Below are 24,756 nucleotides of genomic sequence, written 5' to 3' on the forward strand. Positions count from 1 at the left end.
TTCTGCTTGCACAAGAAAGCCTCTTACAACCTTTTAAAGCCCCGGAGAAGCAGGAGGCGCGTCGGAAAACGGGCTATCCTGGGATTTTTTTTTTTTTTTTTTTTACAATCTCATCATTTTGGGCCTGACTCACGGCTTTTGAATGTTTGGGATGGGCGGCCAAGGGGGAAAGTAAGTTTGCTCAGCACAAGCAGAGCGACCAGGCAGGAGGGACAGACATCTGAGCAGTGACAAGGCGACAGAGGGGGCCGCCATCCCGCCTCCAGCCCCGCTCCATCCTCTCCATCCTCGCGGCTGCTCCCGGTCCCGGCGCGGCAGGTGGGCTCCCACCGCCCCCCTGGCTGCCCGCGATGGCGCAGGGGACAGTCCCCGTCCTGCTGCTGGTCCTCGCCAGGCTGGTGTCATCCACGTGGCACGAAGGTGAGTGCCGGGCGTGGGGCACAGCGGGCGCCCGGGGCTGGCAGCCTGCGCAGCGCTGCTGAGGGCGCGGGGTGGGCAGGGATGGAGGGAGCAGCGATGCGGGGAGAGCATCACTGCCTGAGGAATGGGGTGCCTGGGGGGTGAGCCGTGGGTACGCGGAGGAACGGAGGGGATGCTGGCAGGCGTCCAGGGAGGAGCAGAAAAGCGGCCTGTCCTCCTCACACCCGCCGCTTCCCGCTGGCTCCCTGCTCCCGCGGGGCCATCGGCCGCAGATGTTCGCTGGACGGAGCCCACAGTCCCGACCGCCCTTGGCTGGGCCACCAGGGCCTTGTTTGGGGTGGTTTCCCCCTTCCCTGCTCCCATGCCGTCCCCTGGCCGTGCTGCCAGCACACCTGGGGATGCTCCTGCCCAGTGCAGCGGGGCTGAGCTGGCCCCAGGTGAGAAGGAAGAGGCAGCGCTGGCAGTGGAAGGAAACATCACCATTAAACGGCACATCTGCCTGCGGCGACACTGCGCTCTGTCCCCAGGGCCCCGGCGGGAGCCTTGGCAGCCCCCCAGGAAAAGCTTTTCGTTCGCCAGGTCACGGCCGCCCCCAGGTGCCGTCCCTGCTCCTCCGCCCCCCGGGATCCGTGGCAGCGTGAAGGAGCAGCTGGATAAACGCGCTGTGGAAGCGGGCGGGCTTGTGGCGAGCCGCTCCATAGGAAAGTTCATTTTGGAAAGATTCGTAATGGAGTTTCCTCCCCGTGACGGCGGGGCTTCTGCTCGGCTTGGCGGCGCCGGATATCCCCTTCCCAAAACCGGGGCAAGGGGACGCTGGCTGCGCCGGTGCCGCCGCCTTTCCCGGTGCCCCGGGCCGAGCATCCCCGCCGTGCCCCGGGGAGCGCGGTGGGCCGGCGAGGAGGGGGCAGCGCCGGCGGGGGCCAGCGGAAACGCGGCGGAAACGTGAGCTCAGAGCTGGGGAATGCCGCGGCCGGCCGAGGCGCCGAGGGGCCGCGGGGAAGGACGGCAGCCTCTCCCCCTGCACGGCCCCCTCCCCACCGGCGAGGACTCGCCCGGGAAGGCACGGTGTCCTCACCCCACCCGCGGGGCCCAGCACGGGTGGCGAGGGGCCAGCACCTCCGGCCGAGCCCCTCCGGCAGCTCCATCCTTCCCTGGAGCACGGGCACGGGGCTGAGCAACCCCCGGCCGGGCAGCGTGCTCGCCATCCCTGCCTTGGTGAGGGGACGGGCAGGAAAGGGCAGGCAAGGGCAGCTTTCTTCCTTCCCTGGGGATGCCCCGTGGCAGTGGCGGTGCCATGGGAGCGGGTGGAAGCAGCACGAAGCTGGGGGTCGATGCCAGCCCCTTCCGCGCCAGCGCCCGTTTCCTGCCACAACCACGGCTGCCGCTGTTTAGTCTGCGCTGGTGCCAGCGCCCTCCATGCCCCCGGGGGCTGGGCTCGCCGTCTGCCCAGTTTAACCCTTGACAGCAGCCCCAAGGACGGGATCTGCCCGGGCTGGGATTGCTCGTTGGCAGCTGCGGGACGTTTTGCAGCCATGAGCCGCCCTGCAGCCTGCTCGTCTCTTCCCTCCTGCCAGGGTCCGGCTACTACCTGGAGAGTCACACCAACGAGGTGTACGCAGAAGAGCCGCCCCCTGAGCCTGCCCTGGATTACCGCCGAGGTAACAGCACCCAACCAACCCATCCTTTGTGTCCTCGTGGGGACACCGAGGCGCGGCAGATTCCTCCGTCACCTCCCCGCTCTCCCGCAGTGCCCCAGTGGTGCGCCACGCTCAACATCCACCGCGGAGAGGCCACTTGCTACTCTCCCCGGGGCAGCTCCTACCGCAGCAGCCTGGGGACACGCTGCGAGCTGAGCTGCGCCCGCGGCTACCGCCTGGTGGGTCCCAGCGCCGTCCAGTGCCTGCCCAGCCGCCACTGGTCGGGGATGGCGTACTGCCGACGTGAGTGTCCCCTGCCAGCACCCCAGTCCTGCCTGCTGTGCCCACCCGCACTGCCCTCCCCTCTTCGCTCTCTCCATCCCAGAAATCCGGTGCCACGTGCTGACGGCGGTGCTGCGGGGCTCCTACGCGTGCTCGGCGGGCGTGCAGATGGATTCCCGCTGTGACTACACCTGCCTGCCCGGCTACCAGCTGGAGGGCGACCGGAGCCGCGTCTGCATGGAGGATGGGCACTGGAGCGGGAGCGAGCCGCTCTGTGTAGGTAAATTCTCACCCCGCGCTGCTGGGGCACGCAGGGGATCGTCAGCCGTGCTGGGGTGTCTGCAGGTGTCACCCCGCAGCCAAGCCGGACATTTCCTGCGCCTCCCTCCTTCGGGACCCCGGTCCCTGCCGCTCCCCGCAGTGGCACCAGCCCTGGACACAGCCACCAGCCCGGCACTGGGGCACTCAGCGCTGGCTTTGCAGCAGGCCCGGGTGGCTCCGAGGTGCCTGGGGTGGTTCAGCACCGCTCTCGTAGCTCAGCCAAAGCACCCACAGGATCTATGAATCCTTCTCCTCCCTCTGAGCAGATCTGGAGCCTCCCAAGATCCGCTGTCCGGACTCCCGGGAACGCATAGCAGAGCCAGGCAAGCTGACTGCCACCGTCTACTGGGACCCTCCCCGCGTCAGGGACTCTGCCGACGGTGTCATCAAGAGGTGAGGGCAGAGGCGCTGCGGGCACTGAGGCCGGGTGGGTGCCGCTGCCCGGGGTGCTGATGGAGAAACCCGTCTGTTGGCTCAGGGTGATGCTGCGGGGCCCGGAGCCCGGCTCCGAATTCCCCGAGGGAGAGCATGTGATCCGCTACACCGCCCACGACCAGGCTTACAACCGCGCCAGCTGCAAGTTCAGCATCCGCGTCCACGGTGAGCGCGGGCCGCTGGCTGCTGCCCCCGCTGCAGCCGGCACAGCCCCTGCCGGGCACGGCCAGCCCTGCCCTCACACGGCTTCCCCTCTGCAGTGCGGCGCTGCCCTGTCCTGAAGCCTCCGCAGAACGGCTACATCTCCTGCACCTCCGACGGCAACAACTACGGAGCCACCTGCGAGTACCTGTGCGACGGGGGCTACGAGCGCCAGGGCACCTCCCTGCGGGTCTGCCAGTCCAGCCAGCAGTGGACGGGCTCCCAGCCCCTTTGTGCCCGTAAGCGGGGCGGCCAGGGCAGGGCTTGCCCGTGGCGATGCCCAGAGCCTTGGGGGGTGCTGCCCGATGGGTCAGAGGGGTGGCGGGGGGCACGATGGCACCTCCCCACGCGCTCGTGTCGTGCCCCAGCCATGCAGATCAACACGGACGTGAGCTCGGCCGCCAGCCTGCTGGACCAGTTCCACGAGAAACGCCGCCTCTTGGTCATCTCGGCCCCCGACCCCTCCAACCGCTACTACAAGATGCAGATGAGCATGCTGCAGGTGAGCAGAGCTCCGTGCCGCCCCCCTCCCCAGCTGCACAGCCAGACCCCCCTCACCGCCCCCTCCTCCACAGCAAGCTGCCTGCGGGCTGGACCTGCGGCACGTCACCACCGTGGAGCTGCTGGGGCAGCCCCCCCACGAGGTGGGGCGCATCCGGGAGCACCGCCTGGCCCTCGGCATCATCGAGGAGCTCAGGTAGGGCAGGCGGGGATGTCCTGCGGAGCCGGGGGGCTGTTCAAGGGGACGGGGAACGGGAATGCCTCTAGCAATGGCAAAGCGTGAGGTTGCAGCTGGGTTCGTGAGCAGCCCCTTTCTGCTGCCCCCGAAGGGGTCCTGCAGTGGGGGGAACCCCTCAAGTCTGAATGCAGCGTCACCAGAGCTTCCCAGAGCTCACAGGCCCGAGGAAGAGGGGGGAGCCCCCACTCCAGGAGGACCTGAGCCTGGTTGCAAGAGGCGGGCAGGCTCAGCCCTGGCTGCGAGCCCTGAGCAGCGACCCCCTTGCACCTGCAGGCGCTTCCTGCACCTCACCCGCTCGCACTTCAACGCGGTGCTGCTGGACAAGGCGGGCACGGACCGCGAGCGCTACATCGCCCCGGTCAGCCCCGACGAGCTCTTCGTCTTCATCGACACCTACCTGCTGAGCGAGCGGGAGGCGGCGCGGCGGGCACAGAGCGGGGACCCCTGCGAGTGACCCCCGCCCTGCCCTCCGGGGATGGACACCTCCCTTCCTGCTTTTCTAGTCGCCCACTGCAGAGGAGGAGCAGGGTGCCCGGGAGCTCCGGGGAAGGGGAGCCCCTCCCTGGCTGCTCTGGCACGCAGAGGTGAGCAGGGACTGTGTGCCAGCAGTGTCCCTCTGCCCAGAGCCAGGAGCTGTTTCCAGCTGGGGCATGGCTCAGCCCAGCCAGGACCCTGGTGGGAGACACTGGAGTGCCCCTGCTCAACCCCAGGGCAGGGGGAGAGAGGCAGGGCAGGCAGGGCAGGCTGGCCAGCAGTGTGACAGCCTCTAGCACAGCAGCTTCAGCCTCCCCACGGCTCACCCTGGGCACAACCTTGACCCGATGCCTCCCACTCTGAAAGCCCTGATGAAAAGCAAATGGCCCCACGCTCAGCAGAGCCCACAGCAGCCAAGCAGCGTGCAGTCCAGCCTAAAGGGCTTGCATCTCCCCTGCCACTCACTCCCGCTCCCACCACCCACGGGGAGCCCTTTCTGGGAACTGCTTTGGCAGTAGAACTTCAAGTTGAAATAAATAGGTTTGTATAAAAAGTCAGCGCTGGCACATGTGTCACTGAGAGGCCTGGGAAACAAATGTTTCCTGGAGACCACAAACCCCAACGCCCCAGGCTGAGCCCACACAGTTCCATCCACCCAGTGCTGCATCTGGAGCTGGGCTGAGTATGGGGAACAGGGTGGAGAGGACAAGGACAGAGCAGACTCTAGAACAGGGTGGTAGAAAAAAAGAATGAGAAGAAATAAAAACACAATGACATTTAAAAGCATTTTGCCCGGGGGAGAAGAAGGGAGGGTCCACGAGGACTGCAGTTCAGCCTGAAATCTGGTACAAGAGGAAAACCCTTTAAACGAAGCTAGACCAAGAAGACTTTCTGCCCAAGCCTGTTTAGAGACGGTCATGTTTATTAAAGTGTAAGAAAAATAAAACCCAACACACGTTTGGCTGCCTTGCCAGTGGCTGTGCAGCGTGGCTCCCACAGCGGTGCCAGCCCCGGTGCCACAGCCTACGGCCCCAGCCTGGCCATGGTGGAGCGCAGCTGGAGCGTCCCCTCTGCCCAGGAGCCCGGGTACTGGCACATCTTCTGCCACAGGTTCAGCTCCTCGCCCGTGGAGTCCATCCAGTCCACGGCCTGCCCGTTGCTCATGCCTGGGGAAAGGACGGCAGAAGTGACTGCTGGAGCAGCCTGGTGCCCGCAGCACGCAGCCCCGGCCAGGCTGCCGCTGCCGCCCGGCTGTGAGGGGCTGCGGGTCTCACCAGTGCCCACCCCCAGCCGGACCCCTCCCAGGAAGTCGTTGCTGGACAGCGGCTCCCGGTCCCAGACCGTCAGCTCCAGGCAGATGTGCTGCAGCTCCTCGGCCTTGACCCCGTTGTACACGAAGGTGTGGTTGTAGTGAGGGTTCAGGGTCTTCTTCACCACAGGCGTCTTCCTCTTGGAGGCTTTGTTTTTGTGTGGCAGGAGGTAGCTGGGGGAAGCAGCCCCTGCCTTAGCAGCACACGGGCAGCTGCCTCCTGCTCGGGGGGCTGGGGCACCTCAGCACCCCAGCACCTGGCTTGAAGCCTCCCAGCACCCTGCCTGGAGCCCCCCAGCACCCCAGGACTGGCCTGGAGCCCCCCCAGCACCCCAGGACTGGCCTGAAGCCCCCCCCAGCACCCCAGGACTGGCCTGGAGCCCCCCTTCCTGCCTTTCCTGGCATGGCTCAGGAAGAAGGACATGACACCCTACAAGGGGTCTCCTCCAGGTGCCCCAGCAGCTTTGGGAATACAGCCAGGGAGGACGGTGCCTTCCTCGCCCCCCGCCCCAGGACCCTCACTCACCCCTTGACAAAGCTGTCTGAGGTCCCTCCAGACTTGGCTGCTGTGAGGTTCTTGGCTTCTTTGATCCAGACCTGGAGCTCACCCCCTTCCCCTGTTTTGCCTAGGGAAAACCCAACACAGTAGGAATTAATCCAATTTAATTTCTACCACTGCAAACTTTTGGAAAGTTCCTGCTGAGCAGCCTTCATCCCAGAGGCAGGTGCAGAGCATGGACTGGCATCTCCTCTTGCCTTCTCCTGTATTGGCACTGCCTGCTGAGGCCAAAGACAGACAAAATTGCTTCATGCAGCAATGGTCCAGCCCCAGGGAAGTACTGAGATGGTTCGGGCAGCCTGAGGACAGCCAGCTCTGCCCCGACCCAGAGCAGCTTTGCAGGTATTGCAGAGGAGAAAGCTGCAGAGACACCACCCAAAAACCCCACCCAGAGCCAGCCTGCATGGCCAGGAGCAGGCCCTGCAGGGCTACACACTGATCCCAGAGCTTCACTCACCTTTCCTGCCATTCCCAGCCCCAGGATGCTTGGCAGATGGGATGTACTTCATGGAGACAACCAGCTCCCCCTTGTACTGGTGGAGAGCAGCAGCATCTGCCCCAATCTGCCAAGAGGTGAGAATTACCAACCACTGCAGAGGAGCCATGGCACACACAGTGACAGCCTGGTGTGCAGCACCTCCCCAGGCTGGGACAAAGCACTTGGCTTCTCCTAGATGTGGCTGAGCTGGCACACGTGCCTGAAAACTCTCCCCAGCACGACCAGTGCAGCCCAGCTCCTCTGGGATCTTACTGTGGCCCAATCACCTGACAAGGAGGAGGGAAGCTAGGCTCGAGGCAGAAGATTTGCCCTTTTTCACTACAACAGCACTGCTGTCTGCATTGGGGTTTTTCATACCTCCAAATACTTGATTTGGCACAAGCCTTTTGGCAATGCTCAGCCGAGGTCTCCACAGCCCTCTGCCCACCGAGGGGCAGCAGGACCAGGCAAGGGAGGCTGTGGGCAGCGGGGCACACCTTGCCATGCAGGGGCAGGAACTCCTCCAGGTGGCTCTCGAAGTTCCAGGCGCCCAGGGGGATCTCTGCCTCCCCCAGGAACGTGTTGCGGCCGAAGCGATCGTGGTGCCACACCGAGAACTGCAGCGTCCTGGCCAGCAGCAGGGACTTGCTAATCTCATACTGGGGAGAGAGAAAGCCCCTGTGAGCAGGCAGCACGGCACAGGGGCAGGCCTGGCAAACCCCATCAGCTGCAGCTCATGAGCACGACAGGAGACAGGTCTGAGCAGCACTGGACATGCACAGGAGCCTGTTCCTCTTTCCTTCCGTGCCTGCTGAAACCTCAGAGTCCCAGGGCAGAGGTGCAGGAGCCTGTGCTCTCCCAGCAGGTGGCCCTTGGAGCCAGGACTCATGGCATCTGGCCATCCCACCACCAGCAGAGCTCTGCCAGACCACCGAGCCTCAGGTGGTCAGAGCACAAGACCTCAGCAAAGCTGTCTGTGTTAGCCCAAAAACCAAACCACAGCTCTCACTTCCTCCTGTGCAAGAGTGCCTGGCCTCAGAGGTGTGCTGCCAGACTCAGGGACAGAGTCAGCCAGCAGGGATGGTGAAGGGCAGTGCCAAGGTGTTCTGCCCTGGGGCCCAGAACTGTCTTATCTCTGCCCCTGTGGCTGCTGCCCGCCCTCCTGCCACTGTAGCGTGCCTCCAGGGGCCAGGAAGTCTCCCCCTTGGAAGGAAATATCCAGGGGAAGCAGGATGCCTCTGCTCTGGGGAATGCCACAGGAACCAGGGACTGTCCTGTGACACAGTCACATCTGCAGCTGTGCCTCCCCCTGCCGTGGCACTGGGCCTGGCAGCACAGGCAGGGCACAGTTGGGATTTTGCAGCTTTCAGGGCGCAGTCTCTGGGCACGGCTCCTCTGCAGAGACCCCGCTGCAGGGTTAGGAGCTCACCCCTCCCTTGCCTGTTCCAGCAGCACCCCCTGAGTGCCTGCAGCCCAGCCCAGCCCAACCCAGCCCCACGCACCTTCAGCAGCTCGTTGTACAGGGGATTGATGGTGTTGCGTTTGATGGTCGTCTTGCGCTTCCCTGGCCGGGATTTGTCGGGCAGGAGGTAAGTCTTCACGTACCTGAAGGGACAACAGGCAGCACTTCAACAAGGCCCCCCCCACAATTAATGCTCCGAGCTCCCCAGGGCAAGCCCAGACCTCCTGCCTCACCAGGACCCTCCCACTTACAGCTCCCATCTCTGGTGGGACCCACAACCCCGCTGGGCACCACCGGCGGTGGCAGCAGCCATCGCCCCCCTGCTCTCACGGGTTGGAGCGCCTCCTGCCCTCGTCCCCAAAGGCCAGCTGGCGACACTCCTTCACGTGAATGAACAGGGTCTGCGTCTTCTGCTCGTAGCTCAGGGAGAAGGAGATGCCCCCGGTGACAGCCACGCTGCCGAAGTCGCCGGCCTCGCTGTAAATGCTGACCATGCTCCCCAGTGTGCTCTGCAGGACAAGGCAGGGCTGAGCTGGCACAGGATCCCCTCCTCATCCTCAGCAAGGTTACTCCCTGTGCCTCTCCTGCACAGCCCCCCTCAGCTCCCCGTGGCTGGGGATGGCCACAAGCGCCTCCCACCCACACACAGCTGCCTGGAAGAGAGCTGAGTCTCTGATTTTGATTCCCTTCTAGGGGAAGAAGCCCCCACACACCAGGCCCTTACCCCTTCCCTCCAGGAGCTGCCTGCCCTGCCTCGCTCCCACCCAAGCCTTCAGCACTGCCTGTCCATCACTCCTCCCTGAGCAGGGCAGGGCAGGGCAGGGCAGGGCTCACCGAGGAGGTGCCGCTGCGCATGCTGCCCCGGGCCACCCGCTGCCGGTGGATCTCCACCAGGTTATCGATGTCCTCCTCCTCCTCCTCCTGCAAGGACAGAGACAAGGCACCGGTGTGGGGATGCTCGGGCACAGCCAGCCAGACACCCGGCTCCTCCAGCTGGCAGCCATCTCCGTGGCACTCAGGGTCTCACCAGCTCCGTGTTGAGGCCAGGGACTGACTTGCTCCTGTCCCCCAGAGAGCCACCTTCCCCCACAAGGTCCTCGGGGCGCAGGTCGATCACGGACTTGGTGTAGTCTGCACGAGAGGGGGTGAACAGCAGCACAGAGCAGGGCTAGCAGAGCCCTGCTGCTCCCTCACTCGAGGGGCTGCCCCAGCCTCTCCCAGCTGCACTGAAAGCCCTTCCCAGCCCAGGCAGGAGGAGCTGCCCACCCCGGCCGTGTCAGCACCCGCTCATCTCTCACCCGCAGGCCTCACCACCCGCCGGGGGTTCTTCTTGAATATCATTTCATGCTCGTCCACCAAGGTGCTGCTGCGGGTCCCCACGGTGGCATCCTGGGCGGGAAGAGTCCCTTCAGAGCAGGGCAGGGCTAGGAGCCCGTGGGGTGCCCAGCCCCACGCCCCAGGACAGGGCTGAGCCTGCGGAGCAGCGTCACGCACCCGTCCATCAGAGAGCGCGCTCTTGGAGCGGAGAGGGAGGGTCAGGCTGCAGGAAGCAGGTCCTGCTGGCCCAACAACCTGTTTTCCAGGGATGGCTCTCTCCAGGGAGTTCCTCCTGTGGCAGACACAGAAAGGTCTGTCCCAGGCCACAAGCACAGCTGGCAGAGCCAAGTGCTGGCCAGGAAGTGCCACTCGAGCTGCCCGCAGCAGCCTGGCAGCACAGGACCTTCCTGCCCAGGGACAGGCTTCAGCCCAGCCCGAGGAGCCAGCTTCCCCTCACCAGACTGAGAAAAACACACTTCAGATGAAGGTCCCATCCTCTGCCAGCCAGTCTTGTCAAGGACAACCCACCCCAGGATCCTCTCACCTGCCCTCCACATCAGCAGGACTAGGTCTGTAGCTGTCCAGGCTCATGTTTTCCATGGACTCTGTGTCGCTTTTGCCATCCCGAGGGTCTGAGGCATCTGGAAACAAACTGCAGACAAGCAAAACCACAGGTATGTCCTGTTTGGCGAGGAGGTCGGTCTGAGAGAGCTTCTGTGCCACCGATGATCCACGTGGGGCAGCAGAATCCTCTCAACCCTGCAGCAGATGAGAGCTGCTGCCTGGAGCACGGGGGACAGCAGGGATTCCTACCTGGACTCCTCCCTGGGTGCAGGGGGGCTCGGCTGCCGGACTGCAGAGCAGCTCTTAGGCTCGCTGAGCTGGGCTTTCTGCAGGAGGGTTTGTCCCACAGTCTCTCTTTTGTTGGCTGGAAGCAGAGAGGCATCAGGAGGAACACTGCTCCAAGCTCATTGCCTGGAGCAGAGCTGCTCCCATCCAGCTCCAGGCTGCGCAGAGGTGCACTGGGGAAAGCTGGAGCATCCCAGGTGGCTGGGCTGTGGCAGAAGGCTTTGCTGGGCACCCTACCTGTGGGCCTGTGCCGCAGGGACAGCCGCACCATGTCGCTGCCCAGGTGGTTGGCGAAGCGGTTCACCCTCTGGTCATAGAACCAGTCACCTGTGGTCTTCTTCAGCTCACTGCAAGGGCAGGAGTGGTCAGGGGGGCAGTCAGGGGCAGTGGGGGCTGTCTGCTGTGCCCCAACCCACCCTCGGTGCTGCCACAGCCCAAGAACACAGGCACAGTGGGCAAAACCAGCAGGTGACCAGGCAGGGACCATTCACCAGGCAGCTGACAGGCTCAGCCACATCCTCAGCACATACATGAGCAAGCCAAGTTTTATAGGACAGGGGAGGCCAAAAGGGAGGAAATCTGGGATGCCTCAAAGACTGTGCAAGGGGCACGGGGGATGCTGCAGTCAGTTCAGGAGGCAAAGGAGCAGGGCAGGAAGGAGACACAAGAGTGGGGTATGACCCATTTCTCCATCACCCAAACATGGGAACCCTCTCCAGGAGTGACAGCAGAGCAAGCTGCCCTGCACTGGGGAGGACCAGCCAGGCTAGGAAAGGCTGACTACGGGGCATCAAGCTGAGGCAGCTGAGACGAGGAAGAAGACAGGAGGGATGTGCAGAATGTGCCCGCCACTCGTCCTGGCTACTCACGCCTCCTTGGTGCAGACTTTGCAGCGCCAGGAGCCGCTGGGGCTGCAGGAGCGGCAGTCCCGACACACCAAGTGGTTGCAGCCCCGGCAGGTGTTGGCCTTGGGGCTGACGCGGCCCAGGCTCTGCTGGCAGCGGGCGCACGTCCGCTCGCTGTAGCGCTGGCTGCCCCGCTTGGCTCCCTTGCGCCGGATCTCCAGCAGCTCGTTCTTCAGGCGCCTGCTCACACCCGACACCAGGAGTGTCAGAGCCGCCCCGGGACCCCGGCGACGCCCGTCACCCACCCGCTCCCAGAGCAAGGCGGGGAAGCGGCTCCTGCCCGGCTCCAGCCGCGCTCGCACCTGATCCGCCGCTCCTCTGCCTTGCGGAGCTCCTCGTCGCGCTGCAGGACCTGCAGGATCAGCTCTCTCTCCACGTCCGACAGGAAGGACAGGTCCACGGCCTCCGACATCGCTCCACCCGGGCTGGCTGGCCCTCACCGGCTGCCAGCTAGGGACATGCCAGCTGCTGAGCGCGGCTCCCGCCCCGCCAGGCGCCCCGTGCCCGTGCCCGGACGGGATGGCGGCACCGGGACACCGGCCCGCCCGCCGCCGCCAGCGCCCTGCCCCGGGCTGGGCTCGGGCCGCCTGCCAGCCCCGCCGCCCCGGTGACCTCAGCCGGCTCCGTGGGACCGGTCTGACGCCCAGCTCCCGCGGCAGCCCCGGCAGGAAGGAGCCGCCCGGGGCTGCCCCTCCCACGAGCGCAGCGGCGCTCGGACTGCCCGAGCCCGAGGAGCCGCGGCAGGGACCGGGACCGGGAGCGGGACCGGGACCGGGACCGGATCCGGCTGGCAGGCGGCGGCACCAGGAGCCGCGGCAGGGACCGGGACCGGGACCGGGACCGGATCCGGCTGGCAGGCGGCGGCACCAGGAGCCGGGCGGCCGCTGCAGCCCCGACGGAGCCGAGCGCTTGCTCGGGGGCTGCGGCCGCCCCCCGCTCGGCGGAACCGGCGGAACCGGAGGAACCTTCCCGTCCCCGCAGCCGCGCTCCGGCGTCCCTCGGGGAGGAGGGGGCGGCGGGACGGACCCCAGGCTCCTCTGTCGGAGAAAGCGGGTCCGGGACTGGAACCACCGCGTTCCCAGCGCGGCCACCGGGGCTGGGAACTGCCCCCGCCCCGGGACACCGCGGCTCGACCCCCAGACCACAGAAGGACCCCCGACTCCCCACCAGCCGAGGGATCCCGTCTTCCCCCGTCCGCGGAGGAACCCCCGGTACCCCGGCAGCGGAGCGCCGCCCGACCCCCCGATCCTCCCGGTACCTGCAGCGCTCCGGCCGGCGGCTCCCGGCAGCGGGAGGGGGAGCCGGGGGGAGGGCGGTGCCGGTGCCTTAAAGGAGCCGCGCCGGCCGCACCTGCGGCACCGACGGGGCGGCCCGAGGGGGAGGCGGTGCCCGCTGCCTCCAGCCCCCTCCCCCTCCCGATCAGCCCCGGTAGAGCTGCTGCTCCAGCCCCGGGGCCGCTTTCCCCAGTGCCTCGTGGCCCTGGCTGGGTGCGCGGCCTCTCCCGAGGAGCACCGACACCCGAACTGCGGGGGACCCCCCGGCACCCCCAAGGAGGAGCCCAGGGCGCGGTGTCCTCCCGCCGCAAGGCTCCAGCCGCTGCCCTTGTCCTTGTGGCAGAGATACGGTCCCCGCAGGGCGCCTCGTCCTGCCCCCCGCAGCACAGGCACCGGGGAACCGAGCACACGCGGCTGGCCGAGGCGGGGGCTCAAGGGCAGGCTGTTTGTCACCACGCAGGACAGCGGGGGAGGCCACCCGGGTGCAGCCCCGAGGCAAACGAGAGGACGCGGCTCTGCCCACACTTTCGGCCGCACCCCAGGGATGGGAGAGCCAGAGGCTCCCAGCGCTCTGGGAAGCGATGCGACACTGACACAGTGGAAAAAACCGCGGCGACATCAAAGGGCCAGCGGGAGCTTCCTCATGGGGCAGGGGTTCGCTCCATCCGGAGTACACAACACTTGCGGAGAGGGCTTTGGGCTTGCAGGCAGACAATGCCACAGAGGCTTTGCTCCCTGAGCCCCTCCACCCACCACCCTAGCACCCAAATCCCCAGGCCAGACCCCCACACTTGCACCAGTGTTCATGTTTTAACTGGACACCAACAAGAGGTAGTGAAACGTCTTTATTTCCGAAAAGATAGGAAGGAAATGGGATGAACAGACTTGCTCTCAGTGCATTAAAAAAGCATGCTGGTAAATACAAGCACAAAGCTTGTCCCTGACCTGCTGAAACGAACCCAGCAGGAATCCAAGGCTTCTCAGCACTGTGGCTCTCTCCAGTGTGAAAATCGGGCTCAAGGTTCCAAGACCTGGGCAGCGACTGGCAGAGCCAGGGCAGAACACTGGCACTCTGAGCCCAGCTTGCTCTATCCTTGTCTGGATCCTGAGGGGATCTGCCAAGGGGAGCACAACCCTGGGTGCCCCGGGCACGGGGAGGCACTGCCGGGCAGCGCTGCCACCTGGGAACTGGGGGACACAAGGCACATCCAGGCTGGCAGCAGGACACTGCCGGCCACCCTCCCAAGCAGCCGGAGCCCCAGCGGTGCCCGCGCCCCGCTACCCGGGCAGCACAGGCCGGCACTCGAGGTCCAGCACGAGGTGGTGCACGTGTGGCGCGTAGGACTTCACCGGCTCGATGTGCAGGACGCTGCTGCGCCACGGCCGCCCGTGCAGCTCTGCCAGCAGCCCCTGGATGCGTGCGGCCGTGCCTTCAGCCCAGCTCTGCCACTCGGCTCTGAGCCTGGCCGCCTGCTCCCCGCCGTGCTCTGCCGGGCGCCGTGCCTCTCCGCCGGGGCTGGCTGCCTCCGCAGAGCCCCGCTCGGCCAGCGGCTCCGCGCTCCGCGGCGCGGCCGGTGCCGGCCGGGTCTCCACGTTATGGTGGATGTGCAGAACCCCACCCGTGTCCTTCTTCAGGACGCGGCAGGCCGCGGGCCAGCCTTCCTCCGAGCTGGGAATCAGCCCCAGGTTGACCCTGTCTGCCACATCCCGCAGCTGCAGCTGGGAGCAGAGCGGAGGTGAGGGCGCGCCCGCGGCGGGGGAACCGCGGCCCGGCGGCAGCGCTCACCTGCCGGCTGTCCCCGCGGTGGATGTGGCAGCGATCCCGCACCCCGTTCAGCACCAGGCTCCTGTGCAGCGCCTCCGCGGCGTGGCTGTTCCACTCGCAGGCATGGACAAAGGCGGCTCCGGCGTGCACCAGGAACGGCAGCGTGAAGTAGCCGATGCCTGCGGGCAGGAGGAGGCAGTGCCTGAGGGCAGGGACCCCCAGAGACCCACACTGCTCCCCGAGGGCAGGGCAGCATGCACACTGCCGCCCTGCCTCTCCAAGTCTGCTTTGCTCTGGGTTGGAGAAAGACCAAACACTGGGAAAATGGAAATTTATCCCTCCCTCTTCTGCAAAAGCAAAATCTGCCTTGAAAAATGTTTAGTGGAGTTTATTTTGCCTTCAGTCTTTGCCATCAGGTTGAGACCTGCCTGGCTCTGCAGAAGTGTCCAGATTACTGTTTAGTTTGATTAATCCACAGCAGTTTTGTGGGTGCCATGTCCTTCAGTGTGGCACAAATTGGAAGCACTAACTTCCTTAAGCACAAACAGTGGCAAATCTTTCCCCTGGATCCAAGTGATTCCCCAAAGCAGCACTAGGCACAGAGCCTGAGAACAGGACATCCTAAGTGTCCAGAGGCTGTAGGGACACAGGCAGGACAGCAGTGCCAGCAGAGCTGAAGGGCCCACAGACAAGACAGGAGCTCTAAGCCTGAGTATTTTTCATAAGTTGGAAATGACATTTCATGACTGCCTGGATGCCATCAGCACCTGTCCTTCCTCCGTCCCCATTACCTGCATAGAGATCCACCAGGACCTCCCCGGAGCAGGGCAGCGAGGCCACACGCAGCTTCTCGGTGATGTTTCCCGGGGAGAACATGCACTTGGTCACGTCGAAGGTGTACCTGGAAGACCCCGCTCAGACGGTGAGGCCAGTCCCTTCCCCGCCAGCCCCATCCTGCAGCTGCTGCCCACCTGATGCCGTTGTCCACGCGCTCCACCCAGCCGTGCTGGCCCAGCAGCAGGGTGACCCTGGGGCTGCGCATCCCATCCGGCATCACCCGTCCTCGCCTGGCCACCCGCCGGGCCCCCAAAGCCGAGGCCACGGTCTCCCAGAGCGCCGAGCCTGCAACAAGCACCCGGGAGCTGCGGGCAGCCTGGACCAGGCAGGGCAGGGAGGCTTTGCTTGCCCTCACCCAGCCTCTCCCAGGGTGCTGAGCCTGCAACAGGCACCTGGGAGCTGCGGGCAGCCTGGGCCGGGGCAGGCGGGCTTTGCTCATCCTTACCCAGCCTCTCCCAGGGTGCTGAGCCTGCAACAAGCACCCGGGAGCTGCGGGCAGCCTGGGCCAGGCAGGGCAGGGCAGGGCAGGCAGGCTTTGCTCGCCGTCACCCAGCCTCTCCCAGGGTGCTGAGCCTGCAATACAGCACCCGGGAGCTGCGGGCAGCCTGGGCCGGGGCAGGCAGGCTTTGCTCATCCTTACCCAGCCTCTCCCAGGGCTCAGCCCTGAAGCTGTCCTCGCTCAGCAGCACCAGGTCGCCGTGCCTGTGCCAGGCGTGCGGCACGTCCCGCTCCAGCTCCGCGGACCAGGCGGGCCCCAGCAGCCGCCGCAGCTCGTCCCGCAGCCTCCGGGCCGGCGTGCGCCGGCGGGCGGCCCTGCAGGGCACAGGGTCCTGCGGCGGAGCCGTGCCGGGCTGGGCTGAGCGCCCGGCGCCGCCCGCGGGGCTCGGGGCTCGGGGCCGGGCTCACGAGCTTCCGCAGCAGCTCGCAGGGCAGCTCCGGCGGCAGGCACAGCCGGCAGAGCTTCTCCGGCAGCACGGGCAGGGCCACGCGGCCGCCCGGCAGCCGCTGCAGCCCGTAGCGCCCGTCCAGGAGCCGCTCCTCCTCCAGGCGCTGCCTGCACGGCCACAGCGGTCAGGCCCTGCCCTCCCGGCTGGCCCCGTCCCGCGGGGCAGCACGGCGCTGCCATCCCGCTGCCCCTCACCTGAGGCGCTGGGCGAACCGCGGCTCTGCGGCCAGCGCGGGGACACCCGTGGGGACAGCGGTGGGGGCGTCCGTGCCTTCCATCCCGCCGACCCCAGGCGCTGTCACGCTCGCCAGGGGCTGTGCCTCGGGGCCGGTGCCCGAAGCGGCATCCCCGAGGTCGGGCCGGGGAATGCCCGAGGTGCGGGGGTCCCCGGCACCCCCACGCCGCAGCCGCCGGTGCCGCGTTTCCCGCCGGAGCGCTTTTTGAAAGCGCCGCTGCCGAGCTTGTTGCGGGCGGAAGCGGAAGAAGGGGACGGGCGGCGCGCGGACCGGAAGCGGCGCGGGCGGCGCGATGGCGGGGCTGTCGGTGCGGGACCCCGCCGTGGATCGGTCCCTGCGCTCCGTGTTCGGTGAGCCCGCGGGGCGGGACCGCGACCTGCAAGGGAAGGGGGCTCGGACGGGCAGGGGCAGGCGGGGGGCCGGCGGGTTTCCTCCCCTCGCCGTCGAGGCAGGTACCCGCCGCGCTGACCGGCGGCACCGTCTGTCTCCGCAGTGGGGAACATCCCGTATGAGGCCACGGAGGAGCAGCTGAAGGACATTTTCTCGGAGGTCGGGCCCGTGGTGAGCTTTAGGTGAGAGCGGCCGCCGGCCTCCCCCGGGTGCCCCCGCTCGGCGCAGAGCGAGCCCCGCGGAGCCGGCCCGGGAACCGGGGAGTCTCAGATCCCTAACGCCGGGAAAGGCCTCTACAACCGTCCAGCCCGGCCGTTCCCCCAGCGCTGCCGAGCCCGCCGTGTCCCCAAGTGCCACATGCACCTCCTGGCCACTCGCAGGGGCGGTGACTCGGGCTGCCTGCTCTGGGGCATGACAGCCGCTTTGGCCAAGGAACTGTGCCTGATATCCCACCTGAGCCTCCCCGTCCACATGGACACACCTCGCTGCCGAGCCCGCCGTGTCCCCAAGTGCCACATGCACCTCCTGGCCACTCGCAGGGGCGGTGACTCGGGCTGCCTGCTCTGGGGCTTGACAGCCGCTTTGGCCAAGGAACTGTGCCTGATATCCCACCTGAGCCTCCCCGTGCCCCCCGAGGCTGGTTCCTCACCGAGAGCAGCACCTGCAGGGGTTGGGAGGCTGTGCCAGCTGTGCCAGGGTCACCTGGAGGTGGAGCACGATGTCCCCAGCACAGCAGGTGGATGTGGGCACGCAGCTCTGGGGGCTCTGCACTGCTGGGGCTCTGTCCCTGCATCCCTGAGCTGTCACTGTGCTCCAGCCCTGCTGGGGCTCTGTCCCTGTATCCCTAAGCTGTCACTGTGCTCCAGCCCTGCTGGGGCTCTGTCCCTGTATCCCTAAGCTGTCACTGTGCTCCAGCCCTGCTGGGGCTCTGTCCCTGTATCCCTAAGCTGTCACTGTGCTCCAGCCCTGCTGGGGCTCTGTCCCTGTATCCCTAAGCTGTCACTGTGCTCCAGCCCTGCTGGGGCTCTGTCCCTGTATCCCTAAGCTGTCACTGTGCTCCAGCCCTGCTGGGGCTCTGTCCCTGTATCCCTAAGCTGTCACTGTGCTCCAGCCCTGCTGGGGCTCTGTCCCTGTATCCCTAAGCTGTCACTGTGCTCCAGCCCTGCTGGGGCTCTGTCCCTGTATCCCTAAGCTGTCACTGTGCTCCAGCCCTGCTGGGGCTCTGTCCCTGTATCCCTAAGCTGTCACTGTGCTCCAGCCCTGCTGGGGCTCTGTCCCTGTATCCCTAAGCTGTCACTGTGCTCCAGCCCTGCTGGGGCTCTGTCCCTGTATCCCTAAGCTGTCACTGTGCTCCAGCCCTGCTGGGGCTCTGTCCCTGTATCCCTAAGCTGTCACTGTGCTCCAGCCCTGCTGGGGCTCTGTCCCTGTATCCCTAAGCTGTCACTGTGCTCCAGCCCTGCTGGGGCTCTGTCCCTGTATCCCTAAGCTGTCACTGTGCTCCAGCCCTGCTGGGGCTCTGTCCCTGTATCCCTAAGCTGTCACTGTGCTCCAGCCCTGCTGGGGCTCTGTCCCTGTATCCCTGAGCTGTCACCGTGCTCCCAGCCTTCTGGGGCTCTGTCCCTGTGTCCCCCTGAGCTGTCACTGTGCTCCCAGCCCTGCTGGGGCTCTGTCCCTGTATCCCCCTGAGCTGTCACTGTGCTCCCAGCCCTGCTGGGGCTCTGTCCCTGTATCCCCACACCTCTCACTGTGCTCCCAGCCCTGCTGGGGCTCTGTCCCTGTGTCCCTGAGCTGTCACTGTGCTCCCAGCCCTGCTGGGGCTCTGTCCCTGTATCCCTGAGCTGTCACTGTGCTCCAGCCCTGCTGGGGCTCTGTCCCTGTATCTGCAGGAGCCGTGGGCACAGCGGGATGCCCGCCCTGCCCTCAGCAGCCTGTGTCTCTCCCTGCCAGGCTGGTGTATGACAGGGAGACGGGCAAGCCCAAGGGCTATGGCTTCTGCGAGTACCAGGACCAGGAGACGGCGCTGAGCGCCATGCGCAACCTCAACGGGCGCGAGTTCAGCGGCAGGGCCCTGCGCGTGGACAACGCCGCCAGCGAGAAGAACAAGGAGGAGCTCAAGAGTGAGTCGGGTCCGGGGGCTCCCTCGTGCTTCTCTGTGTCTTCTGCCAGGCTGGCAGAGCTGACCTGCCTCTGGGGGTGTTGTGAGTAGTGCCCCAGAGGGATGCATGGGCTCAGCTCTGGGTTTGCACTCCCAGGTGATGAACACAGAAACACAGAATTGCTTAGGTTGGAAAAGGTGTGTAAAGATCATGGTTCAGTCGCACTGCATCAGCTAGATTGGGGCACTAAATGCCACTTCCAGTCTTAAACACTTCCAGGAACAGTGACTCCACAGCCTCCCTGAGCAGCCTGTTCCAACACCTAATCACCCCTTCTGGGAAGAAATTCCTCCTAAGGTCTCCCTGGTTTTCTGCCTCCTTTTCCCCTGGTGGGCTGGTGCTCCCCTCCTGATGAGCCCGTTGCACGCGCTGTTCGTGTTGCAGTACAATGTCACCAACTGTATTGCAGGCTTGGGCACAGGTGCACCCATCATAGAGTCACCCTACGGGGACCCTGTCAACCCAGAGGATGCCCCCGAGTCCATCAGCCGGGCAGTGGCCAGCCTGCCACCCGAGCAGATGTTTGAGCTGATGAAGCAGATGAAGGTGAGTGCAGGAGGGCCGTGCTGCCTGTGTGAGCCACTGCCTGCACCCTCCCACCCGTGTCACACCTTGTCAGAGCTCTGATCAGTGCCTGTCTTCTCAGCTGTGTGTCCAGAACAGCCCCCAGGAGGCCAGGAACATGCTGCTCCAGAACCCCCAGCTGGCTTATGCGCTGCTGCAGGCCCAGGTGGTCATGAGGATCGTCGACCCGGAGATCGCGCTGGTTTGTCCTTGCTGCTCGTCCGGGCCTGGGAGGATGTTGGTGGCAGCCTTTGTGGAGTGGCAGTGGAAAAGAACTCTTTTCTTCTTCTTCCTCCCCTAGAAAATCCTGCATCGCCAGACCAGTGTTCCTCCTCTGATCCCAGGCAACCAGCAGGCAGTGCCAGGGCCAGGGCCTGGGCCAGGGCCGGGGCCTGGGCCGGGCCCCAACGCGCAGCTGAACCCACAGAACACCCCGTCATCCCAGCCACAGCCCATAGTAAGGGCCTGCACGACACATGAGCTGTGCAGGAGAAGTGGGCAGTGCCAGCTCTCCAGCTGGGCACGTGCCCGGGTGTGGGGGTGTCCCTGAGATCCCGTGTCTCTCCGAACAGGGCGGGATGCACGTCAACGGCGCTCCTCCTCTGATGCAGCCACCCATGCAGGGGGGAGTGCCAGCCCCAGGACAGATGGCAGCCCCTGTGCAGGGTCCAGGCCCTGGCCCCTTGGCTCCAGGAGGTGAGTTTGGGCCGAGCTGCCCCACCCGTGAGCACACTGGTCCTGCAGACACCCCTCTCTGCCTTCCCCTAACCAGAGGGCCCAGCCCTGTGAGAGCACACGTAATCCTGTGCTGTACATTGTGGTTGTGCTGCTGCCAGAGGTGGGCTGCAAAGTTGGATTATCCCTGGGGGGAACCAACACCAAGGGAATAAACCTCCAGGTGCTCCCCCAGGAGCTGGGAGCGAGAAGGTATTTGGGACCAAAGGAACAGGTTAGTCATCAGGGATGGCTGAGGAGGGGTCTGATCTCTGCCTGTCCCCTCTCAGGTGGGATGCAGCCACAGGTTGGGATGCCAGGTGCAGGGCCAGTCCCCTTGGAGCGTGGACAAGGTAAAACAGACGTGTGTAGTGCTGTGTGTGGTGTGAGCCTCGCTCCAGGGAGCAGTGCTGTGCCCCAGCTGTCTGCAGCCTGGCTGTGCCCAGTGCCTGGCTTTGTTCACTGAGGCACAAGGCTGTGGTAGCAGCTCCCTGGCTCCCAGGGCTCAGCCCGTGCCCCAGTTGGCTCCCAGCTCGTTCTGCACCCCGTTGTGCTGTCGTGCCCTGGCAGCCAGGAGAGCTGCCTGTCCCCACCGAGCGGGATGTGTCTGTGTTTTCCACCTCTGCGAGCCCATGTCTGTCCCTGTGCTTGTGCGGGCAGGCAGAGCTTGCTCTTCTCTGGTCCTTGTCGTGCTCCTTGGCTGCCTGGGCGCTGGGAAGCAGCTGGTGCGGCCGCCGCGTCCCCCCGCGCCGTGCCCAGCAGAGGGAGCTGGCTCTCCGTTTTGGCTTGAGGCTTGGCAGGGACTTCCCGGAGGGTGACGGCTCGGCTTTCCCTCCGCAGGCACGGTCTGTCCGGCCCAGCCCTGGGCCCCGATTCCTTACGGTTCACACGTTGCCATGTGTAGGTTAGTACGGCCCCGGTGTTCCTGTTCTCGCAGGACCAGCACATGCTGACACCTGTCACCTCTGTTGCCTTGACTTCTATCCTAGGCCTTGTTCCAGCAACATGCAAACCTGGTCTGAGATCCTTTGGCCTCAGGGTCAGCTGACTCTCGTTTTCTTTGGGGTGGGCACTGTCTTCCTGAAAGATGTCCGATAGTTCTTGGCACCCAGAAGGTTTTGGAGAGCAGGAGCTGGCTGTGCGTTGTGGGGCCAGCGTGGCCCCACGGAATGCCACGTCTCTTGGCAGGATGTCTTCTCTGCCTGCCTCTGTCCCTGAGTGAGGGAAGGACTGTGCCACGCTGGCTGTCCTGCCTGTGCTGACAAAGGGGGTGTGAACAGAAGAGGTTGATAAAGCCAGACTTGGAACATTTTCTCTGTAGGTGTTCCTGGGGACTTCAGGGTGCGTGATCCTGCAGGCAGCACTGTCCCCAGAGCCTGTGCATGTGTGCATACACTATTTACGTGTCTGCTCTTTCCCTCTTTTCCTGCTGCTTGCCCAGGGAACCTGCAGCTCTCGCCCGTGGGACCTGCCAGGCCTGCGTCTATCGAACGCGTTCAAGGTACCCCGGCACCAGCTCCCTCTTCCCCTGGAGCTCGTTGTGGAGTGTGCAGACAGCAGCTCTCACCTGCTGTTCTCAGGTCTAGGGACTGGCATGTCACTCTTTGTAGCCTGACAACAGTAAGAGGAGATGAAGGAGGCAGGATTTCTTTGAGGGCTACAGAAGAGAACAGGCTAGAACCATGCATGGAGCCTCCAGTGGAAAAGGAGAGCCTGTTTGGAAAGGGCTTTTGCCTAAGATCCAGCCCTCTTTGACACTGTGCTTCCAGGAGCCTTCCAGGTCTTGCTTTGCTCTTGGCCCCACGTCAGCAGGGTGCTGATGCCCACACTTGTAGGGATTGCCGTGGGGGCACCCATGCTTGGTTTGACCCCTCGTGCCATAAGGAACCTTAAATAAAACCCGAGAAGAAAAAGAGAGGAATAAAATTGGCAGCCAGGGAAGGGGCTCTGGTGTGCTCCAGCCTCGTGTGTGGGGCTGCGTCCCCAGCAGACAGCACAGCTCAGGGGAGCAGCGTGGCTGCCCCACGCCCGGCCTGAGAGCGCCGGGGACAGTCTTGGCACGGCACTGGTCATGCAGATCCTCACGAGTTCTTGTGTGTCTCCCTGGCAGTGCCCATGCCAGACCCGAGGGCCCCTATGCAGCGTGGACCTCTACCTGCTAGTGGCCCGCCGCCCCGAGGCCTTTTGGGAGATGCCCCGAATGACCCTCGCGGAGGGACCCTGCTCTCAGTCACTGGAGAAGTGGAGCCCAGGTGAGGGGAGAGGGAAGGAGAGGAGCCCTTGGCACTGTCCCCTGCCCAAGGGTAGCCTCTCGCTGAGGACAGGGATGGCACCAGCCTTCCGGGAGTCACTGCTGCCTGGTCGGAGGCCCGTGTGCTGCCATCCATGGGGGCCGGCCCGTTTCCCCGGGGAAGGGATATCCCCGGGGTGATGGCAGCTGCCCTGTGGCATGGGGCCACCAGCACCCATCCCTGTGCCAGCCTCACCCTCCTCCCCTGCGGCCGGCTTCGGGGGCAATCCCAGCGCTCTGCCCAGACCGTGCCAAGCCAGTGTCTGATTCACACTCTCTCGCTTTTTCTCCTCCTCCTGCTTTGCTCTCCTCGTCTCTCTGCGTCAGAGGTTACCTTGGGCCGCCCCACCAGGGAGCCCCTATGCACCATATGCCTGGTCATGACAGCCGTGGCCCCCCCCATGAGATGAGGGGGGGACCCATGGGAGAACCCCGACCACTGATGGGAGAGCCGCGGGGGCCCTTGATGGATGCTCGAGGTGAGAGAGGGGGCATGAAATACTGGGTGGCTTGGATTGTGCAGGCAAGAAGTCAGAGCGGAGCCGGCTGCCCCGATCCAAGGCATAGGAAGGGGGTTTGGGCAGTGAAATGACTGACTCCAGGCGAGGAGGGACAGTCCCAGGGTGCAAGGGACTTTCTCCAGGCATGTCCCCTCTGCCCCCAGCCCTGCACTTCTTGGGTGCCTGCTAGCCCCCAGACAACGGTGACAGCAGGCTCACTCCCACACTCTTTGCAGCACTGCTTCCTTCAGGAGCTTACCTTGTGTTTCCTCCGCAGTCGGAAGAGATCCCCGCGGGCTGGAGCCACGAGGGCTGGAGCCACGAGGGCTGGAGCCCGGTGTCCCACAGGCGCGGGCGCTGGAGGCGCGAGGCCTGGAGCCGCGGGTCCTGGAGCCACGAGTGCTGGAGGCCAGGGCCATGGAGGCCAGGGTCCTGGAGCCCCGGGGCCTGGAGCCTCGAGGGCCCGGTCCCAACCCGCGGGGCCCGATGCCTGGTGGGATACAGGGTCCCGGGCCGCTTAACATGGGAGCCAGTGGCCCGCAGGGGCCCCGCCAGGTACACACGGCTCTGCTCAGCTGTCGGGCACCGGCGGCGTCCTGTAGGCTGGGGCTGGGGTGGGGGTGTCCCACAGAGCAGCAGCTCTGCAAAGCACCGGGCTTTGGGCACTGGCTCGGAGGGGTCAGGGCATCTGTCCCATTTCCCCAGGCACTGCCCATCAGCTGGGGACAGGACAAGGCTCAGGCCTCTCTCCACCTGTTCCTGACACAGAAAGGAGCACAGGAGTTGGGAGGGGAGAGCACATAAAATGCACTCTCTCTTCATGCTTAGGCATCTTCAAGCAGTCCGTGAGGGCATCCATCTGATCATCTGTTTTACCTTGCTGAATTTGTATTGCTTAGTCCCAAAACCCCCAGTCCCTGACCCCTCTCTTACTCCCCCAGGTTCCTAACATGGCTGGGGCAGGCATGCAGGGAGGAGGCATACCTGGGGCAGGAGTCCAAGGAGCTGGTCAGCCTGGAGGCTTTAGCCCTGGACAGAGCCAGGTCACCCCCCAGGATCACGAGAAGGTGAGAGAACAAAAGGGAAAGGGTGAGATAGTGGGAGCAGCACTTCTGTGTGCCTTTCTGTGGCAGGGTCAGCCCCTCCCTGGCTCTGGTATGCTGTGGCTGCTCTGGCAGGGCACCTCTCTGACCCCTCTTTCCCCACAGGCAGCACTGATCATGCAGGTCCTGCAGCTGACAGCAGACCAGATCGCCATGCTGCCCCCAGAACAGCGGCAGAGCATCCTCATTCTGAAGGAGCAAATCCAGAAATCCACAGGGGCACCCTGACAGGTGATGTCCTTAACCTGGTTTCACCCTGTGCCTGCTCCCCTCCAGTAAAACAGAGCTGCCTAGGATGGGACTCTGCCCTGCTTCCCTCTGTGCCAGGCTCACCCTCCTCTCCTTCTTTCTGGCAGGCACCAGATGGAGATGCCATGTGCCTGGATAGAGGGGATGCTCCATGGCAGCTGCTTCCCATTGCTACCTGAGCTGATGGTGCATTTTAGGAGAGGTTATGGCATCCTCAAGAGGTTTTTTCCTCCAGTTCATCCTTTTTTTTTTTTTTTTTTTTTTTTTCCTGTGTATATTTTATGGTGTTTGAAATAAAGTGGGAGGAGGGTTTGAGTAAATCCATGTCCCTGGCTGCCTTGTTT

General features: G+C 64.9%; 5 protein-coding genes across 11 annotated transcripts; 3 read left to right on the forward strand and 2 right to left on the reverse strand.

Moving 5' to 3' along the window:
• Positions 1–159: 159 nt before the first annotated feature.
• SRPX2 (sushi repeat containing protein X-linked 2) lies at positions 160–5,455 on the forward strand. Its single transcript, XM_041396603.1, has 10 exons — positions 160–420; positions 1,995–2,078; positions 2,169–2,360; positions 2,443–2,619; positions 2,927–3,053; positions 3,139–3,260; positions 3,356–3,535; positions 3,665–3,798; positions 3,872–3,993; positions 4,309–5,455. The coding sequence occupies exons 1-10, from the start codon at positions 351–353 to the stop codon at positions 4,487–4,489; spliced, it is 1,389 nt and encodes a 462-aa protein (XP_041252537.1). The 5' UTR covers positions 160–350; the 3' UTR covers positions 4,490–5,455.
• Positions 5,414–12,819, reverse strand: SYTL4 (synaptotagmin like 4). 3 transcript variants are annotated; one of them, XM_041396599.1, is made up of 17 exons: positions 12,647–12,819; positions 11,691–11,838; positions 11,353–11,568; positions 10,721–10,830; positions 10,448–10,562; positions 10,179–10,286; positions 9,812–9,926; positions 9,616–9,706; positions 9,345–9,448; positions 9,152–9,238; positions 8,648–8,826; positions 8,358–8,460; positions 7,353–7,514; positions 6,835–6,940; positions 6,345–6,444; positions 5,784–5,992; positions 5,414–5,675 (listed from the first exon to the last, which is right to left on the reverse strand). In XM_041396599.1, exons 2-17 carry the CDS (start codon positions 11,798–11,800, stop codon positions 5,533–5,535), a joined length of 2,058 nt encoding a protein of 685 aa, XP_041252533.1. In that variant the 5' UTR covers positions 11,801–11,838; positions 12,647–12,819; the 3' UTR covers positions 5,414–5,532. The 3 variants fall into 3 exon arrangements, with proteins under 3 accessions (XP_041252533.1, XP_041252535.1, XP_041252536.1); XM_041396601.1 differs by lacking the exon at positions 12,647–12,819 and adding an exon at positions 12,604–12,628; XM_041396602.1 differs by lacking the exon at positions 12,647–12,819 and having other exon boundaries at positions 5,561–5,675; positions 5,794–5,992; positions 11,691–11,822.
• Positions 11,908–12,820, forward strand: LOC121331921 (proline-rich protein 2-like). Its single transcript, XM_041396756.1, has 2 exons — positions 11,908–12,642; positions 12,812–12,820. Exons 1-2 carry the CDS (start codon positions 11,908–11,910, stop codon positions 12,818–12,820), a joined length of 744 nt encoding a protein of 247 aa, XP_041252690.1.
• Positions 12,821–13,110: 290 nt separating this feature from the next.
• TRMT12 (tRNA methyltransferase 12 homolog) lies at positions 13,111–16,662 on the reverse strand. The gene is made up of 7 exons (XM_041396493.1): positions 16,406–16,662; positions 16,171–16,318; positions 15,905–16,094; positions 15,399–15,549; positions 15,219–15,328; positions 14,449–14,606; positions 13,111–14,381 (listed from the first exon to the last, which is right to left on the reverse strand). Exons 1-7 carry the CDS (start codon positions 16,486–16,488, stop codon positions 13,941–13,943), a joined length of 1,281 nt encoding a protein of 426 aa, XP_041252427.1. The 5' UTR covers positions 16,489–16,662; the 3' UTR covers positions 13,111–13,940.
• Positions 16,663–16,702: 40 nt separating this feature from the next.
• Positions 16,703–24,674, forward strand: CSTF2 (cleavage stimulation factor subunit 2). Of its 5 annotated transcripts, XM_041396645.1 has the most exons (15): positions 16,703–16,796; positions 16,940–17,018; positions 18,784–18,953; positions 19,402–19,538; positions 19,639–19,758; positions 19,858–20,013; positions 20,129–20,252; positions 20,561–20,623; positions 21,712–21,771; positions 22,381–22,522; positions 22,888–23,039; positions 23,338–23,615; positions 24,002–24,127; positions 24,269–24,394; positions 24,520–24,674. In XM_041396645.1, the coding sequence occupies exons 1-14, from the start codon at positions 16,739–16,741 to the stop codon at positions 24,389–24,391; spliced, it is 1,788 nt and encodes a 595-aa protein (XP_041252579.1). In that variant the 5' UTR covers positions 16,703–16,738; the 3' UTR covers positions 24,392–24,394; positions 24,520–24,674. The 5 variants fall into 5 exon arrangements, with proteins under 5 accessions (XP_041252579.1, XP_041252580.1, XP_041252581.1 ...); XM_041396646.1 differs by lacking the exon at positions 21,712–21,771; XM_041396647.1 differs by lacking the exons at positions 20,561–20,623; positions 21,712–21,771.
• Positions 24,675–24,756: the final 82 nt, after the last annotated feature.

This window comes from Onychostruthus taczanowskii, unplaced genomic scaffold (assembly GCF_017590055.1).
Source record: "Onychostruthus taczanowskii isolate IOZ18803 unplaced genomic scaffold, ASM1759005v1 scaffold13, whole genome shotgun sequence".
NCBI classification, from domain to species: domain Eukaryota; kingdom Metazoa; phylum Chordata; class Aves; order Passeriformes; family Passeridae; genus Onychostruthus; species Onychostruthus taczanowskii.

Coding starts and splice junctions, on each gene's coding strand:
- SRPX2 (XM_041396603.1), top strand. CDS start 351: ATGGCGCAGGGGACAGTCCCCGTCCTGCTGCTGGTCCTCGCCAGGCTG. Junction 3,261..3,355: donor GTTCAGCATCCGCGTCCACG/GTGAGCGCGGGC, acceptor TCCCCTCTGCAG/TGCGGCGCTGCCCTGTCCTG. Junction 3,994..4,308: donor GGCATCATCGAGGAGCTCAG/GTAGGGCAGGCG, acceptor TTGCACCTGCAG/GCGCTTCCTGCACCTCACCC.
- SYTL4 (XM_041396599.1), bottom strand. CDS start 11,800: ATGTCGGAGGCCGTGGACCTGTCCTTCCTGTCGGACGTGGAGAGAGAG. Junction 11,569..11,690: donor GCAGAGGAGCGGCGGATCAG/GTGCGAGCGCGG, acceptor GGGTGTGAGCAG/GCGCCTGAAGAACGAGCTGC. Junction 5,676..5,783: donor CCGGCTGGGGGTGGGCACTG/GTGAGACCCGCA, acceptor TCCTTTCCCCAG/GCATGAGCAACGGGCAGGCC.
- LOC121331921 (XM_041396756.1), top strand. CDS start 11,908: ATGGCGGCACCGGGACACCGGCCCGCCCGCCGCCGCCAGCGCCCTGCC.
- TRMT12 (XM_041396493.1), bottom strand. CDS start 16,488: ATGGAAGGCACGGACGCCCCCACCGCTGTCCCCACGGGTGTCCCCGCG. Junction 16,095..16,170: donor GCGAGCTGCTGCGGAAGCTC/GTGAGCCCGGCC, acceptor GCTCCGCCGCAG/GACCCTGTGCCCTGCAGGGC. Junction 14,607..15,218: donor CCTGGTGGATCTCTATGCAG/GTAATGGGGACG, acceptor TCCTGCCCGCAG/GCATCGGCTACTTCACGCTG.
- CSTF2 (XM_041396645.1), top strand. CDS start 16,739: ATGGCGGGGCTGTCGGTGCGGGACCCCGCCGTGGATCGGTCCCTGCGC. Junction 19,759..19,857: donor TCGACCCGGAGATCGCGCTG/GTTTGTCCTTGC, acceptor TTCCTCCCCTAG/AAAATCCTGCATCGCCAGAC. Junction 20,253..20,560: donor TGGCCCCTTGGCTCCAGGAG/GTGAGTTTGGGC, acceptor GTCCCCTCTCAG/GTGGGATGCAGCCACAGGTT.